The 18,316-nt window shown below is 31.3% G+C and overlaps 1 protein-coding gene across 2 annotated transcripts; it reads right to left on the reverse strand.

Moving 5' to 3' along the window:
• Nucleotides 1-11,108: 11,108 nt before the first annotated feature.
• On the reverse strand, nt 11,109-12,897 carry LOC109150617. Of its 2 annotated transcripts, XM_019298579.1 has the most exons (4): nt 12,585-12,897; nt 11,660-11,731; nt 11,251-11,594; nt 11,109-11,208 (listed from the first exon to the last, which is right to left on the reverse strand). In XM_019298579.1, the coding sequence occupies exons 1-3, from the start codon at nt 12,769-12,771 to the stop codon at nt 11,299-11,301; spliced, it is 555 nt and encodes a 184-aa protein (XP_019154124.1). In that variant the 5' UTR covers nt 12,772-12,897; the 3' UTR covers nt 11,109-11,208; nt 11,251-11,298. The 2 variants fall into 2 exon arrangements, with proteins under 2 accessions (XP_019154124.1, XP_019154123.1); XM_019298578.1 differs by having other exon boundaries at nt 11,198-11,594.
• Nucleotides 12,898-18,316: the final 5,419 nt, after the last annotated feature.

Raw genomic sequence — 18,316 nt, forward strand, 5'->3', positions numbered from 1 at the left:
AAAGCACCTTAAGAACACAAATTACTCACCTTAAGTACACAAACCACGCACCATAAGTACAAACAAAGCACCTTAAGAACACAAACCACGCACCTAAGGTTTTAAAATGGCTCACCTTAAGTTTCACACAACTGACGCACCTTAAGCATACAAATCACGCACCTTAAGTTTCAACAAATACTCACATTAAGCACAAAACTCACGCACCTTAAGTACAAAATCCACGCACCTTAAGAAGGAAAATCACACACCTTAAGTTTCAACAACTACTCACATTAAGCACACAATACACGCACCTTAAGCACAAAACCCATGCGCCTTAAATTTGACCTCGATGCAAAAATTACCAAATTGTCATTGCGTTTTTTTTTTTTTTTTTTTTTTTTAAATTTTGGTAATCCTAGATGTTGATTTAAGCAAGATCAATGAATCAGTTTTAACCGCACCTGGGCACACCAACCACATTTGAACCTAATTATATATATATATATATATATATATATATATATATATATATATATATATATATATATATATATATATATATATATATATATATATATATATATATATATATATATATATATATATATATATATATATATATATATATACTTATATATACTAATAAGAGCCCAAGAGAGTTAGGCCTATAATGGGTAGAAAAAATGGCGGTCAAATTTTTTAATCAAATGAATGGCTCAGATTGATCAGATTTATTTTTTCCTTAAGATTTCCTAATTTATCCTTAATGAATATGATTATCCGTTAACTTTTTCGTTAAATATTATCTTTTCCGTTAATTTCGGTTAGTTCACCGTTAACTTACTCATTGATTTCAATAAGAAAGATCTTAGGTTCAAACCCCATCCCAATCAAAGTTGACATAATTAGTACTCTATTTTACTCTTATATTAAATTAAAACAAAAATTTAGTAGCTACAATAAAAAAAAAATAATACATATGCATTCCTTTAATTTAGAATTATGTGTCTACAATATAATGTCTTTATTCAAAAAATTTATTTATTATCAATAAATTAAATAAGAGAAATAATTTTTTTTTTTTTGAAAGCAAGAGAAATAATTTCATTAGTTATATTGTATTTATTTTTCTGCAATATAAAAATTATTTACATTCAAATTCATCAATTGATTATATTCGCTACATTGTCCCTACAATATCTTTATTAAAAAAAATTATTCATTATCAATAAATTAATTAAGAGAAATAATTTTATTAGTTATATTATCTTTATATTTCTCCAATGTAAAAATTCTTTACATTCAAATTCATCAATTGATTATATTCACTACATTGTCTATTATCTTTTTTGTGCACTATTTTTTAATTAAATATCAAAATTATAGTACAAAATAATACTATATATTTATTTACCAAGTCTTTTATTAATACCATGAAAAAATTAAAAAAAAATATAATTAATAAAGCAAATCATATTAAGTACTTGAGGGATTTGTTGACAAAGAGAGTATTATATTCAAATCACTGAACAAATTGAAGTGAGAACTACCAGCGAATTATATCAACGGTTGATGACCTAAGGATATACATGTATTTAATAATAATAATAATAATAATAATAATAATAATAATAATAATAATAATAATAATAATAATAATAATAATAATAATAATAATAATAATTGTTTTTTAAAAAATAAAAAAAATAAAAATATATAATTAAGCCAATCATATTAACTACTTGTGGGATTTATTGACAAACAGAGTATCATAATCACACAACAAATTAAATTGGGAAACTATCTCGCAATATCCTTGTTTGGCAATTAGCAGTTAGTTCTTCAATATTAGTATATATTTAATATTTTATGCCCTAATTTTTATTTGTTCTCCCTTATGTCCCGTATTTGGTTTCAACCATACCTATACAATTATTTTATTGACAATTATAATCAATCTTGACTATATTATCTTGCATTTGTAAATTTAGAAATGCCTATTTAAATATGCAAGTTTAACATTCAATTATCTATGCATAAACAATTCCAATATAATCTTGCATTGATATATATACTTTAAAGTACTTATTTAAAAAAAAAAAAAAAAAAAAAAAAAACAACAACAACAACATTGGGCATTATCTCAATCGCGTAATGCGCGTAAAAAACTAGTATAGGGAAGGGATCAGGTGCATTTGAGGCTTCCCGTGCGGTTGGAAGCACATTAAGCATTAAACTGACGCACATTAAGTACACACACACGCACATTAAGCACACAAACAAAATACCTTAAGAACACAACCTCAAGCACGTTAAGTACAACTCTCACACACCTTAAGCACAAAACTCACGCACATTAAGCACAAAACTCACGCACATTAAGCACAAAAACACACACACTTAAGTTTTAACAACAACTCACATTAAGTACACACTCATGCACATTAAGTACAAAACCCACGCACCTTAAGCACAAGACTCACGCACCTTAAGTACAAAATTCACGCACATTAAGCACAAAACTTATGCACTTTAAAGTTTCAACATATCGTACAACAACTCATACAACAACTCACATTAAGTACGCCCTCAACTCCTCAAGCATATTAGGCACAAACCTCACGCACCTTAAGCACAATACTCACACACCTTAAGTACAAAACGCACGCACATTAACATTACACACTCACGCACATTAAGTACAAATCTCAGGCACATTAAGCACAAGACTTACGCGCATTAAGTACAAAACTCACGCACATTAATCAACCGTACAACCACACGGGAAGCACTCAGCCGCACTAGAACCTTTCAAAATATATATATATATATATATATATATATATATATATATATATATATATATATATATATATATATATATATATATATATATATATTAAAACAAAAAAAAAAAAAAAAAAACCAAAAAACAATTAGGACAACTGCTCTCACTGGCCCTCCTCTTCCTCTGCCCCTTAAAAAAAATAAAAATTAAGCAATGAGGACAATTGCTCTCATTGCCCCTCCTCTTCCTCTGCCGCTAGAAACCATTCCGGCCACCTCTTTTCCTTTTCTTTTTTAATAACTTATATGATCTAAATATTCGATCATTTATTTTAATAAGATACTAAGAGGTACGCGAGATCCGAGAATAGTAAGATTTTAGTACATTGGTACATATATATATTAGTGGGATAAATCCAAAGTCATATTCAGCTAGTGAGCTAAGGATACAACAGCATTCATACAAGTCAATCCGAAATCATATTCAGCTACAGAGCTAAGGATAAAACAGCAATATTCATACAAGTCACCATTAGAGTGTTTGAGGGAGTAGACAGCAGACAAATACAATTTATTTGCCGTGATTCAAATGGCGATGACAAATATATATGCCAAAGAGTGTTAAAGGGGTTAGCCAATCAAGATCATATTCACTTCACTATTAACCTCCATTTAAATTAGCTATGTATGTTTTATATTTGGTGGATCAGTTCATTTTAAGCTTATATAAAATATACTCCGTATTAATAATTTTTTTAGAAACTTGATTTTAAAAAAAAAATATAGAAAATAATGTTTAAATTTTATTTTTAAAAAATAATGTGTATGATTTTTAAAAATAATTTATATTGAATGAGTCAGATTTCTTGACTCTTTTGTTTTAGTGAACTCTAAATAAGTTTCTATCCACTCCAACTGAGATTGACATTCAACCTATCAAATTGACTAATTAACAACATGAAAGTGACATAGACAATGAGATGAAAAATGACGGCTTAAATAGTTTTAAGCATAATTAAACCTTTGTATTTATCCCAATTAAAGGGAATCGATTTTTTTCTTATTCGGGTAAATGAGAACATGTAAATTTCATCTAATTATTACAATGGTATATATATTGGAAATTAATATATATTATATTTGTAATGTTTAGACAAATCAAATACTTAAAATAACTTTTCATGAAATTTAATTGTAATATTTTGAATGTAACACCAAATATGTTAACCAATTTTATTAATAAAGTTGCTCTCCTCAAATATATTCTAAAATTATTTTCTTAAGAACTTAGTTGAGGAGAAAATACCAAATCACCTCTTAATAGAGTTTTTGTGGGAGTGTTGAAGGGGCAAGCCTATTGAGAATTCCGATCATTATTCCTCCATTTTATTAATTGTAGATAGCTACGTTTTCTTTCTTTTTTTTTTTTTTTTTTTTTTTTTTGAAAAGTACGTTTTCTTTCTATACACGAGAAAGAAAGAAATTATATGGCCAAACAGCATATAGTAAGACCTAGAGTTCTCTTAATTAGGTAAGTAGATGTCATCGAACGTTAATTAAATGTTAAATAAAGGAATTCTATTGGTTAGCTGTGAGTTGATCAATGCATGCAATTACGAGTTAATAAAAAACTCAAGTAATAATTTTATATTTTTTTCGAAAGCCAAAGGAAAATGTTATTATTAACACTCAAAGAGATAAGAACGGAACCAAGTGGCTTGTAGTCCACTGGTATCCGATTGGCCCCTTATGTGGGATGTCTTAGGTTCGAGCCTTGTTGAAGGCGTACATAGTATATGTGGGTTTCCCCCTTCCTTTGTAAAAAAAAAAAAAGAGATAAGAACGGAACTTCCTTTGTAAAAAAAAAAAAAAGAGATAAGAACGGAACGATACAGCAAGAAGGACATGGTCCCAAGTATTAAAGTCAGCTTGAGAGCCCGCTGCCCTAGCTAGCTAAAGTATGAGTAGACTGGATGGTTCGCTGACCTACTAACTCAAGTAATAATTGAATATAATAATAAAATTATGAAATTTTTGACTACTTGACAGTGATCTTAAATTAAATCAAAAATTTTGTTCTGATCACTTTTGGTATTCGAAAAAACTTTTGTTACTATTTCTGACCATTTTTTGCTTTCAACTTGATTTAAGATCACTTTCAGGTGGTCGGAAATTCCATAATTTCCAATAGTGATTAATGAATATTTGAGAATATTTTTTTCCATAATTTCCAATAGTGATTAATGAATATTTGAGAATATTTTTTGCACGAGATGTTGCATTACTATTTAATTTAATCAATACTATACTATTTAGGGTGTCTTTGGTTCATAGATTTACACATCAAAAATTGAAATCAAAATCATACTTAGTGTTTGGTTGGTAATTTTTTAAAACACAACTATGGGATTTGATTACCCATTTAATTAAAAACCTCATGCCCTAATTAAAAACAGATTATTCCATTTTATTAGTAATATGATTTTTAAGTTTCGAATTACTGATTTTAGATTTTTGTCTTGACTTTTTTTTTTTTTGGTTAATATTGGTGTTTTGGATGTCATTATAATAGGATCAATTGCCTTATTTTTTTTTTTTTTTTTGTATTTTTAAGACATTTATTATCATCTCATACCTAACCAAACATTAATATATTGGTAATCATTTCAATTTCACCCTACTACCAAATATGTAAAATGCTTTTACCAAAATTCATTACCATTGCTAAGTATTTAATTCTTCAGATTTGATTCCTTTGTATGAACCAAACACACTCTTAATTTTTTTTTTTTTTTATCACATTTGATAATTCAGATTTATTTTTTATTACACTTGGTTGTAAATCTTGAGCTGGCTGCTAAATAAGGGGAAGCCGGGCAAATATGTCCTTTCCTATTTACATTTACTAACCAACAACTTCAAAACATTAATTTAAGGATATTCTTACATGGATCAAAAACATTTTAATCAAAAAAATTTTCACTATCTGACATGATAATAAATATCATTTATTCATTAATTACCATGAATTGGACAAACTATTTTGTGTTGAAAAATAAATACATTTATTAATCAAATATAAATTATATTTTGTCAAAAACGAACAGTGAAAATTTTTGGTCCCAATAACATGATAATTCGTAATTTAGTTATCAGTAGCCGCCTACTTTGAAGAATGCATGCAACTGGCCAGGCCAGCAGGATTCCAACAGGTGAGAAAATAATAAATATGCATAAAGGATCTTTGTCGTCAAACTCCAGGATGTGATTTTTAACTTTAAGTGTCTTGATGAATTTTTTATCATATATAGACATGAAAGGTCTTTTACTTTTAGTAGTGGGTGCCGTGTATTAATGGGCTGTATTGCGTTTTCAAAAATAATGCCACAATAGTTTCAAAACAATAAATAAGCAAATTTCCATCTGATGACGAGAGAAATCATAGTTACTGTAAATATTTGAAACTTGAGAGTATGCATAAATAAATGTAGTACAAGTAAATCTATGACGTGCTTAACCGATTAAGAAGACGTTATCAAGAATCAAACTCGTAACTCATTCAGGTATAAGATTGTGCTCCATCCACTTAGCCACCTATTTCGAGGTGATAGGTAAATTTTATTGCTCACAAAAGGCGAAACTTTCTTACCCTGAAAATACCACATCCTGACTTGACATGATAGTGGATGTGTAAATCAAGGTTATTTAGTACTTAGTAGCCTATTAGGTTGGAGGACCAGTGTTTAGTGCCCACTACATTTGTCGGGTGTATGTGTGTAACTTCTACACTATGATTGCCGAGGCTCGTTCATGTATATATTTGCCTATAATCTATCATTTAAGAACCAAATGAGTTGTATGTGTGGGTCGACCATAAATAAATTTTATTAAGTTACTAGATGGTAGCTCATTAAAAATGTTAATTGTATATTTTTTTCTTTAAATTTATGTGTATATTAGTTTGTTTGGATTTTTTAAAGTTTAATATCTTATTTATGTTTTCACAAATAGTTCTAGAGCTTTTTTTTTTTTTTTTTTTTTAAGCAAAAGAATTTGATTATATCAAATTAAGTAAGCACGACAGCTAAAAAATTCAGAAGTACATCATTTCACACCGTACCGTACGCCTCACCCTCGCCCCATTAGCCTTGGCTAGAACATGAGCTGAGTGGTTACTATCTCTCGAATAAACTGGATCTCACATCATACAAGCATGCATGTAAGATCGAACCAACATAAGATCAGTCTATAATATCCCTAGAAAGGCCAATATAAATGCCAATAATTGTTGTGTGGTTATTTTTTTGTGTTTTTATTCCAAAACTCAATGTATTAATTAAAAGTTATCACATCAAGATTTTTATAGGCCCCTAACATGATTCTTGGAATAATATATGAAAATTTGTAAAGCGCAGCACACAGTGATGTTGAAACTGACGTTGTAACACAAACGATCTGTAACGCAGTTCGGGCAAACAACCCTAATCTGCGAGGCACTTCTCAATTTGAGAACTTGCCTAAATCCACTAAAAGCTCAATATTTAAAGTACACTGTTTGGAACCTGAGATTACACAATAGAATGATCTTTCCTACCAAACTATTGAAACCCAATCGTTATGCTGTGCATCCGTATGCACCATGCATGGTGCATACGGATGCCAAAACGACGTCGTTTTATTAAAAAACGCGCGTCTCCCCTTTTAAAAAAATTCAGGTTCGATTCCCAGTAACAACATTATATTGTTCATTCATTCTGGAATTTTAGTTCATAGATTATGGAATTATAGTTCATTGATTATGGAATTATAGTTCATTGATTATGGAATTATAGTTCATCGATTCTGAAATTTTAGTTTATAGATTATGGAATTTTAGTTCATTCATTCTGGAATTTTTAGTTCATAGATTAGATTATGGAATTATAGTTCATCGATTATGGAATTATAGTTCATCGATTATGGTATTATAGTTCATCGATTATGGAATTTTAATTCATATGTTGTTGCTGGGAATCGAACCTGATTTTTTTTTTTTAAGGAGAGACGCGCGTTTTATTAAAACGACGTCATTTTTGCATCCGTATGCACCATGCATGGTGCATACGGATGCACAGCATAATTTGCCATTGAAACCTAAACACATGTACTACTTTCTAGGGGAATTTAGTATCCTATTCTCAAAGACTCTCGTACCTCACAATTAGATGTTGAATGCATGAGGTCTACAATAAAGGACATCCCCTATTTATAGTAGCTATTCCTAACAGATTCGTGAATAACAAACTATTCCTAATCAAAATAGAACTAGAAAATCTTCAACAACAAATCCCCTTAGAACTAGTATTCTTCAATAACTATTCCTCTTAGTACTGATATTCCTTTATAGAACTGGATTCTTTTTGCACATAACTTTGACAAAATACTTTGAGTCAACAATATAGCATACATATTGGAAGGAATTTTTCATTAAATTGTTATTATGTTTTTCCAATTTACAAAGTATATATTTCATATATTTGATGTTTGAACCAAATTTTAATTATGTAAATAATATAGAATTGCATTTTATTCGAAGGCTGATGCTTACGCATATCGTGATATAATATGGACGATTTTCGTGACCTCATCTTCATTCACCGGTGACCTGTCTTTTTATGGCCAATACTTATTTCATTATTATTAGTATAATAATATAATGTTTGTCCCCATTTAAAGTGATGGATACCTTTTACGCGGCATGCAATTATTGCCCAACTAGTCAAAGGTGGCTGCAAGATGTGTGGTTAAACTTAAACTACACGATGATGCATGGTTAAAAGTGAGTTACAATAGATTAATGATCAATATAGGTTAAGGATGTTGCAAGACCACGTTAATCTTGAAATAAAATAATCTTAATTTATAGTAATTCAATTTAGATTCTCCTTTATATAATTATAAAATAAAAAATGAAAAGATGAAAATAGTATAATTTTGATAATATTTTAAAATTAAAAAAAAAAAAGAAAAGGTTTTGATCTACTTTTGAAAGCAGGTTTTGATGTAGTTAGATCAAATTAAAACTAAAATGTTAAATTCAAAAAACTAGTTGGTTAAATAAACTAATAAAATTATAAACCCGGTTTTTAAAAAAAAAATCGTTTTTCTAAATGCCCGTAACAGAAAAATATCAAACTGAATAAAATAAATAAATTTAAGCCTAACGGCAACTATATATATCGACCAAAAGAAAATTTGCGATGCCATGAGTAAGTTGTAATTGATCATCATGTGAAACCGTTTAGTCTGCACATGCATGTATTAACTTCTCTATAAATGTGTTCCATTCGTTGAACAATCTTACTTTCATATCAACATCTCCTTAATAACTTAGCTTCAAAGAAAAATTATAATTTATACCCATCACAAATATGCCAATTATCATTATCACTTAAATTATTAATGATGTAAATATTGCCCCTTAATTTTTAAAACGCGACATGTATTGTCCCTCCCATAATAGGAAGAAGGAGAAACATTGTTGTAGCCTTGTAGGTGGAAGGAGAACAAATGAAGAAAGAAAAATGGAGGTAGAAAAACGTGGTATTCGAACATGGAAAACTGTAGGTAACCACATTTACACTACTAATAATTCAGGAGAAATTGTAATATATGGCACGTTTTGAAAATTGAGTGGTTGTAAAATATTTTATATATATATATATATATATATATATATATATATATATATATATATATATATATATATATATATATATACATACATACATATATTATATGAGAATTGTTAGCCCCGATTACCATTCTAAATGGATGTTCATAGGTTTGAACCCCAATGGTGGGGGCTTAGATTCTTTGATTTTCTAGAAGTGGTCAAAGTGGAGGTCGTCGGTCAGTAGTATACTGTATACACGTTCTGAATTTTGAAGACAGAAGTTCTTCATTAAGTAGTTTAATCAGGGTCTAGAGGAGTGGTTCAAGGTGTACAAAAAAAAAAAAAAAAAAAGCTCTTGGATATAAATTGTAGAGCATTTTATACTCGTAGTGGTAGTCATAATCTTAACTTGACTTTGTGTGCATGATATTGTAAATAATTGTGGCAAAACAAGGGATTCCTTTAGAGTAATGCAACGTATTTATATAATTAAACAACTATTATTTATATATATGAAATACTTGAAAAGGGACCCAAATTACGATGTCGTACAAGACCTCTATTTTTATTGAAATGGCCCTGGTTGTAGGTAGAAGGAGAACAAATGATGAAAGAAAATGGAGGTAGAAAAACGTGGTATTCGAATATGGAAAACTGTAGGTATTTATACTACTAATAATAATTCAGGAGAAATCGTAATATATGTCATATTTTGAAAATTGAGTGGCAACATTTACACCACTACTAATTCAAAAGTGATATTGATAATTGACATATATATGAGACACATAAATTTCAATTTTTCCTATAACTTCAATTTCTTAATCTTTTAATGTAAGACATTCCATTTGAAAATATATTTATGTCAGAAATAAATTACTTCATTAGTGGAGATCATTCGAGCTAATCACAGAAAATCATGCAGATGGGAGGCAGCATGCACACGGTGGCAGAAAATCACAGAATTTGAATTTGTTAAATGAATGATTTCTTTTGATTTCAAAAAAGAAAAAGATTATTTCACTTGAACCCTTGAAGTTTCTCATAGAACACCTTGGCCACATTTTTTGTATGGGATGATAAAAATTTTGTTACCGCAATTTAAACAACAACAACAACAACAAACACTAATAAGATTCTGCAATTGAAGCGCAAACAAAAAAAAGCTATAATAGAACAACTCAAAATGTGAATCAATTTTAAGCTCCAACCCAAAAAGAAAAATTAAGCCCAATAATTTACAAAATCAAGCCCAATCCAATACTATCACTCCCAATACTATCACTCCCTAACGTTTTATATGAGTACCCCCTGTCACACAATCGAGCACGGTGAAAAAACATATAAAAGTACATTATTTTAACTCATAAAGAATATTATTTTATCCCAAAAATTTTATTCTAACACATAAAATACATTATTATAACTCATAAAATATATTATTTTACCTCATAAAGTTCATTATTCTAACACATAAGTAAAACACAAATTTTTTTTATGTCAAAATGAGTAGAATTGTATAAAGAGAAATGACATTAAATGAGCAAAGAAGCAATGAAGGCACAGATCAAGAAACTTCTCCAGAGAAGAAAAGAAAAACTGGGTGTACTAACATCAGATCCTTCATATTCTTGTTACAAAATTAGCAGAGATTTAAAAGACTTGCTGACATTAGTAGCAATAACTGCAAAAACTATTTTTAGCATTCCAGAAAGTATGTCCAAACTATTCCTAGATATGAAGCCTAATAAACATATTGCCAATAATAGATAAGGCTAATGGTGACAGTATTTGTGCAACTAATAAACACATATATTATTGCATCAGATTGATAACGAAAAGTATAAGTTACAGAGAAAGCAATAGGCAAGTCATGGAAATAGCTGCACATAACCAGTTGCTATCGCGATTCCTAAGATAATAATGGGTGGAAGGATTACAAACGCTCCAATGGTTGCGAAGAAAACCGAGTCGTTTCTTTGAGATACCTCATTTAGGTAAGCCTGTCTTTTGATGTTTCTCTTCTGTGAAATGGTTAAAAACTTTGGAGTAAACTTCTTCAAATTCTTACCCAACGGGATGTTGAAATCATCATCTCGCTCGCCAACCAACTTGGCGAGCTGATCACGAATACTCAATCCGCTTGAACCACCATCACTTTCATAGCCTAGTAAAGGATGAATATTAGTATTATTTCTGCACAATCTAAAGGTAAAATAGTTACCAACTTACCATTAAAATCCAGGCTACTTGAAGTGAGCTGTTCCAAGAGATCAAGTTGTGCACGAGCTGAAGTTGCTGACCCTATTTAAAAGGGGTGGGGGTGTTATTTCAACGATGCAAATATTCAAATATGATTAAACCTGTTTCATAGGAGTAACAAGAGAGTATGGCACCCTTTATCTACCTAATTCTACAATTCATATCTTTTCATTAATTAACCGAGATAACCCCAACCAAGTTGGTCAAGTTATTGACTTGGTAATTACAAAATTCTAAGTTTGACTTTCAGTGGAAACAGTCAAAGACCTTTTTAATTTGAGCTGATAAGCTATGAACAACTTAGACTGTATTAGCCTTTGTCAGCTAGATTACAAAGTCAGATTTACCCAATATACACCTCGATAGTGGCAACGAATTTCCCTCCTTCACTCAAAAATATCTCTTCATTTACAAAAAAAAAAAAAAAAAAAAAAAAAAAAAAGAAGTAAAATCTACTATCAAGTGTGGATTTCTGTTTTAGCACCATAAATTTTGATGGCCAACAAGTTGTTATTAAAAAAAAAAAAAAAAGTTGTTATTAACTTGATTTCTTGAATCCCAAATATCAGCTAATAAAAAGTACAAACTATATATGGGTATGGAGAGAGCTGCAACAAAACACTATAAGACCACAACTTGAGACAACAAAAACAAGATTCCAATTTCACACCCAAATACAGAGTATAAACTGCCAACATATCACTCAAAACAAGTACTATCAATTACCAAGAATCAACAAAAACGAAAAACCCAGAGAATTTAACAACTCAAAATCACCAAAAATTGGATCTTTAGACAAAACCCAGCAAGCTTACTGAAATAGATTCTGTAAACCAAACAAGATTTCCTCATTTCCTTAACCAGAAAAGTATCATAAAAATGAGTGAAGAAGTACCAGAGTAATCTGGGGGTTCCTTCTCTGTAACTCCACCTTCTGTCCCTTCAGACAAAGCCGCCGCTCTGGCAGACGATGAGAGCCAAGGCTGAGAAGAACACAGCCTGTTGAGGTCACGCTTGTGATTTGGAATCAAGAAAGAAGGGTGTTTTGTGTGAAGCGGAACTGTGCTGAAATTTAATGCCATGGTACGAGTAATATTGTTCCGGTTCTTCTTCTTCTATTTGCTAGATTTTTTGTTGTGGAAATTTCCATTGGCTTTGAGGCTGGAGATTCGTCTGGTAATTTGATAATTTTTGCCGCCTCAACTTAAAGCGGTGTCCCGAAATTTCCCATCCACAAATATATTGCTTTCTGGCCCCTCCATTGCCTTCCCAAATTGTCACACTGCCACTTGGTTTCTAGTGTCCACCTACATGTTTTACTTGATTCGATATGATTAGTTGATTAGTTTTATTTACCTTGTAACATTCTTTACTTTCAAAATTAAAATGGTAGATCACGATACATTTTAATTCTCATTAACATAACTTTATTAACTCTAATTATTATAGTAGATTTACCTTACGAAATGAATCTCGAGACCTACAATATAATTTATCATAATCTACTTTTTTTTTTCTTTTTTTCTTTTTTTTTTTGTCTACATTCTTATAATTCCAACTTATTTTCAAATCTTAACAACACCATCATTTTAACTAATTAAATAAAAATACCTCAATATAAAAGTGAACAAAATGTACACCATCTCTACTAACATTTCTCTCACATCTACTGCATGTGTCAAGTTTGCAATGATGTAGCTTGCACAGATAGACTTAATTGATTTTAAGGTGGCAGATTATAGATAAGTATGCAATGATGATTACTATAAATATAACTTATAGTTTCATATTAGTAGTAGTAATTGTATTGTTGTTGTCGCTTTTTTTTTTTTTTGGTTGCCTAAAAGAATCCCTCCCGCCGATAGCCATACGATTAATATTCCATCTCTACTGTCAGTACACTAAGTAATAAGGGATTAGCCAAATGATTTGCTCCATTCACATGGGTGGGGATCAAACCCCCAACCCAGGTGATTAGAGCACGTGGCTAAGAACCACGGTGTCGGGGTTCGAATCCCTCCTCGCCCACACCCGGCCCAAAAGGGAAGTAACTTTCCCTTTGGGGGTAGGAAAATCATGATTGGGATAGCGAACCAAATTGGGTGTGGTCTTTTGTCGAAATGAAATGGTTTTTCTTTTTATTTATTATTTATCATGAATGATAAATAGGTTAATCGTTAAACCAGTATGCCAACTTAGCGTATTTTTTTGTTTGACACCCCGTAACTCTTCCTCAGCCAGGCTTGGGAAAAATACCAGAGCAAGTACAAGTATTAGTAGCATAACAAAAAAGCTTTCCTCGTCATTAAAATGTTTGCTCGGAATTCTCGGGAGAATCAATGACTGCATCTTTGATGCATCTGATAATTCTGAATTGGCTAGTTGTAAATAGCCCCAGGGCTATGGAACAAAGGATTATCCCGGAACTAGACCGATGTAGTGTATATGTATTTATGGTTATTTTCAAATCTTGCAGAACAGAATGGGATACGATGAGATAAAATGCAATAGCAACAAAGACAAAGAACGGCTACTCGATTCCATAATTGAATCAAGTCCATGCCGGTTCCAAATTAAAATTATAGGAATGTTATGGTAAAACTTCGTTTGAAACGATGTGGTAGAAAGCAACATGCGACTTGAATGCCATGACCCGTTGTAGATTGTTAGATCCACCATTTGATATAGGAATGAAGATGTTCTTGGCTCGACATCATTTGTTCTGTTCCACGAGAACTCTTGTTGGGTTTTCATCGAAATAGTTCATGATGAAGCTCGAGTAGTTAGTTTTTTTTTTTTTTTTTTTTTTTTTTTTTTTTTTTTTTTTTTTGGGGGGGGGGGGGGGGGGGGTGCGGGGGGAGGGGGAGGCAGGGATCTAGGGTTGATGCCAATCAAAAAATTGGAACAACTTCGTAAACATATCTTCGATATAGAAAGAATCCAATTCGAAGAAGTTTCCAAAAAGTTATTAGACTTGATCAAACTTTTTCGATCCGAAGTGTATCATGCGGGAATCGACCGTCTGTAGGATTCTTTGGTATAAAGAAATTTAAAAAAAAAAAAAGTATGTTGCTGTCATTTTGAATGGAAAGTCTTCAGAAACACCAAAGTAATGTCTAAACCCAATAATTCAAAACAAACTATCAAAGGATCCCAGAACAAGCAAACGTCGTTTTAATTGTCTCAATCACTGGATCAGACGGAAGAATCCAAATTCATTTGATTTTAAACGAGACAAGCATAGGGGGAGTAAAGACCGTTCAAGAAATGAAATTTTCTAATTTATTTGAGAATTATCCAAATTGAGTTATGAAAGTAGGAATGATTTATTTTTCATTTTTATGAAGGAAGAAGCAAAAAATTAAATCAAAGTCTAATTGATTTTTTGTTCTAATTTATAAATTTCATACATAGGCAAAACCTCGAATCCTTCATTTTTCTCGAGCCGTACGAGGAGAAAACTTCCTATACGTTTCTACGGGGGTGTTGCTCGTCTACATCTATCCCAATGAGCCGTCTATCAAATCGTTGCAATTGATGTTCGATCCCGAAGAGAAGGAAAAGATCTTCGAAAATTGAGTTTTTATGATCCTTTAAGGAATCAAACTTATTTAAATGTTTCGGCTATTCTATATTTCATCGAAAAAGGTGCTCAACCTACAGGAACTGTTAAGGATATTTTAAAGAGGTCGGTGGTGGAACTTTGTCCTAATCAAGCGAAATTCAATTAAGGAAAAAATTTGGGAAATACAAAAATAGAAGATCAAAGTTAGACTTATAACTACCCTTTCTGTATTTCCTGCTCTATTTGTATATCTTTTTAAGATTTATAATTGCTTATGTTGAATTCTGTTTTTATATTGAATTGAAAAAGCCTTTATTTCAATTTCATTATGAATGTTTTCTTTTTATTTATTTTTTCATTTCTTTTTCCAGCTACACTTTTTTTTTTGTATCTAGATTCTATAGGTAGTGCCTATTAGGACTATATTATTCATATTAGACTAGGACTATATTATTCGTGTTAGACTAAGATTCTATCTAGCATCTCTATATATTCGCTCATTGTACTTTCAGACATAATTATTGAATACAACACAATTATATTCTCATCTGGTATTAGTTAGCTAGGGTTTTCCGATGGCATCGAACCAAACTAATTTCTTGTAAAGACACAACGTCACCTCGCTTCGTAGCAGTAGCCAATGGCATCGAACCAAGATACACCGTATGAGAAGCAGTCTAGTCAACGACGTGACATTGATGATCCATGTCAAATTTGTAAATGTTTTGGTCACACGGGAGCCAACTGTTTTCGGCGTTATTCAGGGGCTCCAGGTTTTCAAGCTAATGTGACCGTCTCTGGTGATAATAGTGATTCCAACAGTCCTCATCAGTGGTTCCCTGACACTGGTGCTACAGATCATGCTACGCCTGTCTCTTCTGCGAAAATCACAGACGACGTGGTCGTTCCCTATGCCGATCCAACACAATACAAGAGTCTTGCTGGTGCTCTCCAGTATCTTACGGTAACTCGTTCGGATCTATCTTATGCGGTTAATCTATTGTGTCAACATATGCATGCTCCCACTACTGCAGACTGTGTTCTTGGGCAGTAATCTTATATCTTGGGTTTGTCAGAAGCAACGGACTGTGGCACATTCTTCGACTGAAACAGAATACAAGGGACTCGCTGATGTATCTGCAGAAGTTACATGGCTCGTTTTTCTGATACATGAAATCGGCATCCCGCCTGCGTCTCCTCCTCAACTATGGTGTGATAATTTGGGAACTACTTATTTATGTGTCAATCCAATGTTTCATGCCCACACGAAACACATTGAGATTGACTATAATTTTGTTCGCAATAAAGTAGCCAAAAAAGAGTTAGAAGTGCACTTTATTTCAACCAAGGATCAACTAGCGGATATTTTCACAAAGTCTCTGTCGTCTCTTCGTTTTAACTCTCTCCATGACAAGCTTAATGTTTTGGCTAGCTAACCTTGTGCTTGAAGGGGAGTATTATGACTGTATTATTCATATTAGACTAGGACTATATTATTCGTGTTAGACAAGGATTCTATATAGCATCTCTATATATTCCCTCCCTGTACTCTCAGACATAATTATTGAATACAACACAATTATATTCTCATCGTGCCAATACAAGTCCTTTTGTTTTATTTTCATTCATTTAAATAAATATATGAATTATTCATATATTAGTTATTAGGATTTTTTTTTTCATTTTTCAATTGAACCAATTTCAATTGAAAATGGAATTTCTTTTGTTTTTTTATTGGTTTTTTTCTCAACATTTCTATTGACAACAGCGTATCAAACAAATATAATTCATTTTAGTTGTCAATTTAAGTAAAGATAAGTGAAGTGGATCTATTTTTTGTTTCAAAAAATTGTCAATTAGAAAATGTATGTGTGTGTTTTTTTAGATTTCTTTGTTCAACAGTTTGATTGAATCGTTTTTTTTTTTTATTTTTGTTTTTGTATTCGGATTGTATCTATACAGTCTCTAATAGAATTCTCCAATTCTATATTTTTTTCGGGTTGCTAACTCAACGGTAAAGTACTCGGCTTTTAAGTTCGACTAGGATCTTTTACACATTTGGATGAAGTGAGGACCATCGTTAAAGCTTGGAAGACCGCGACTGATCCTGAGGGGAAATGGATGTTAAAAATAGCATGTCGTATCAACGGAGAGTTCTGAGAATATTTCAGTCTTACTAGATCGGTATAAGGCCGTGTTCGAATTCTGAGAACATAACAAAATGAAAATCCTAGTTAGGTCGAATAATGAATAAATGGATAAGGCTAGGGCTTCAATTCAATTTTGGGGAAAGAAAAAGCAACGAGCTTTGGTTCTTAATTTGAATGATTCCCGAGCTAATTAGACGTTAAAAATCAAAATAGATTAGTGCCCACGGCGGGAAGGGGGTTCTCGCCTCACGAGTGGATTCTTTATTTTTTTGTAATGAATCCTACTTATTCTGAAATGGAGATTAGTGTGTAAAAGAAAAAGTATGTTGATAAAGAATGTTTTTATGAAATCAAAAGAGCGATTCGATTTTCAAAATAAAGGATTTCTAACCATCTGATTATTCTATTCTAAAATTCCTATAATATTAATATATAGATCGATGAAATGGAATGGGAGAGTCTAAGGAGAGTCTAGCGAATCCGTTTAAAGTTTACCAGGTTATGAGGTATTTTTTTATTCAAACTCTATTTATTATTACTATATATGAATACCTTGTTTTGACTGTATCGCACTATGTATCATTTGATAACCCTCAAAATCTTATGTCTTTGGTCCAAATCCAAATTAAAGTGGAGGAAATTTAAAGATATTTACAACCAGAGAGATCTCAACAACACAACTTCCTATATCCACTTCTCTTTCAGGAGTCTATTTATGCACTTGCTCATGATCGTTGTTTAAATAGGTTGATTTCTTTTAAAAATACTGGGTATGAAAAAAAAATTGAGTTTTCAAATTGTGAAACGTTTAATTACTCGAATTTATCAACGGATCTATTTTACTAATTCTTCTAACAAAAGTCAAATTTTTGGGCCCAACAAGACTTTGTATTCAAAACTGCTATCAGAGGG

Source organism: Ipomoea nil, unplaced genomic scaffold (genome assembly GCF_001879475.1).
Source record: "Ipomoea nil cultivar Tokyo-kokei standard unplaced genomic scaffold, Asagao_1.1 scaffold2279, whole genome shotgun sequence".
Taxonomy (NCBI): domain Eukaryota; kingdom Viridiplantae; phylum Streptophyta; class Magnoliopsida; order Solanales; family Convolvulaceae; genus Ipomoea; species Ipomoea nil.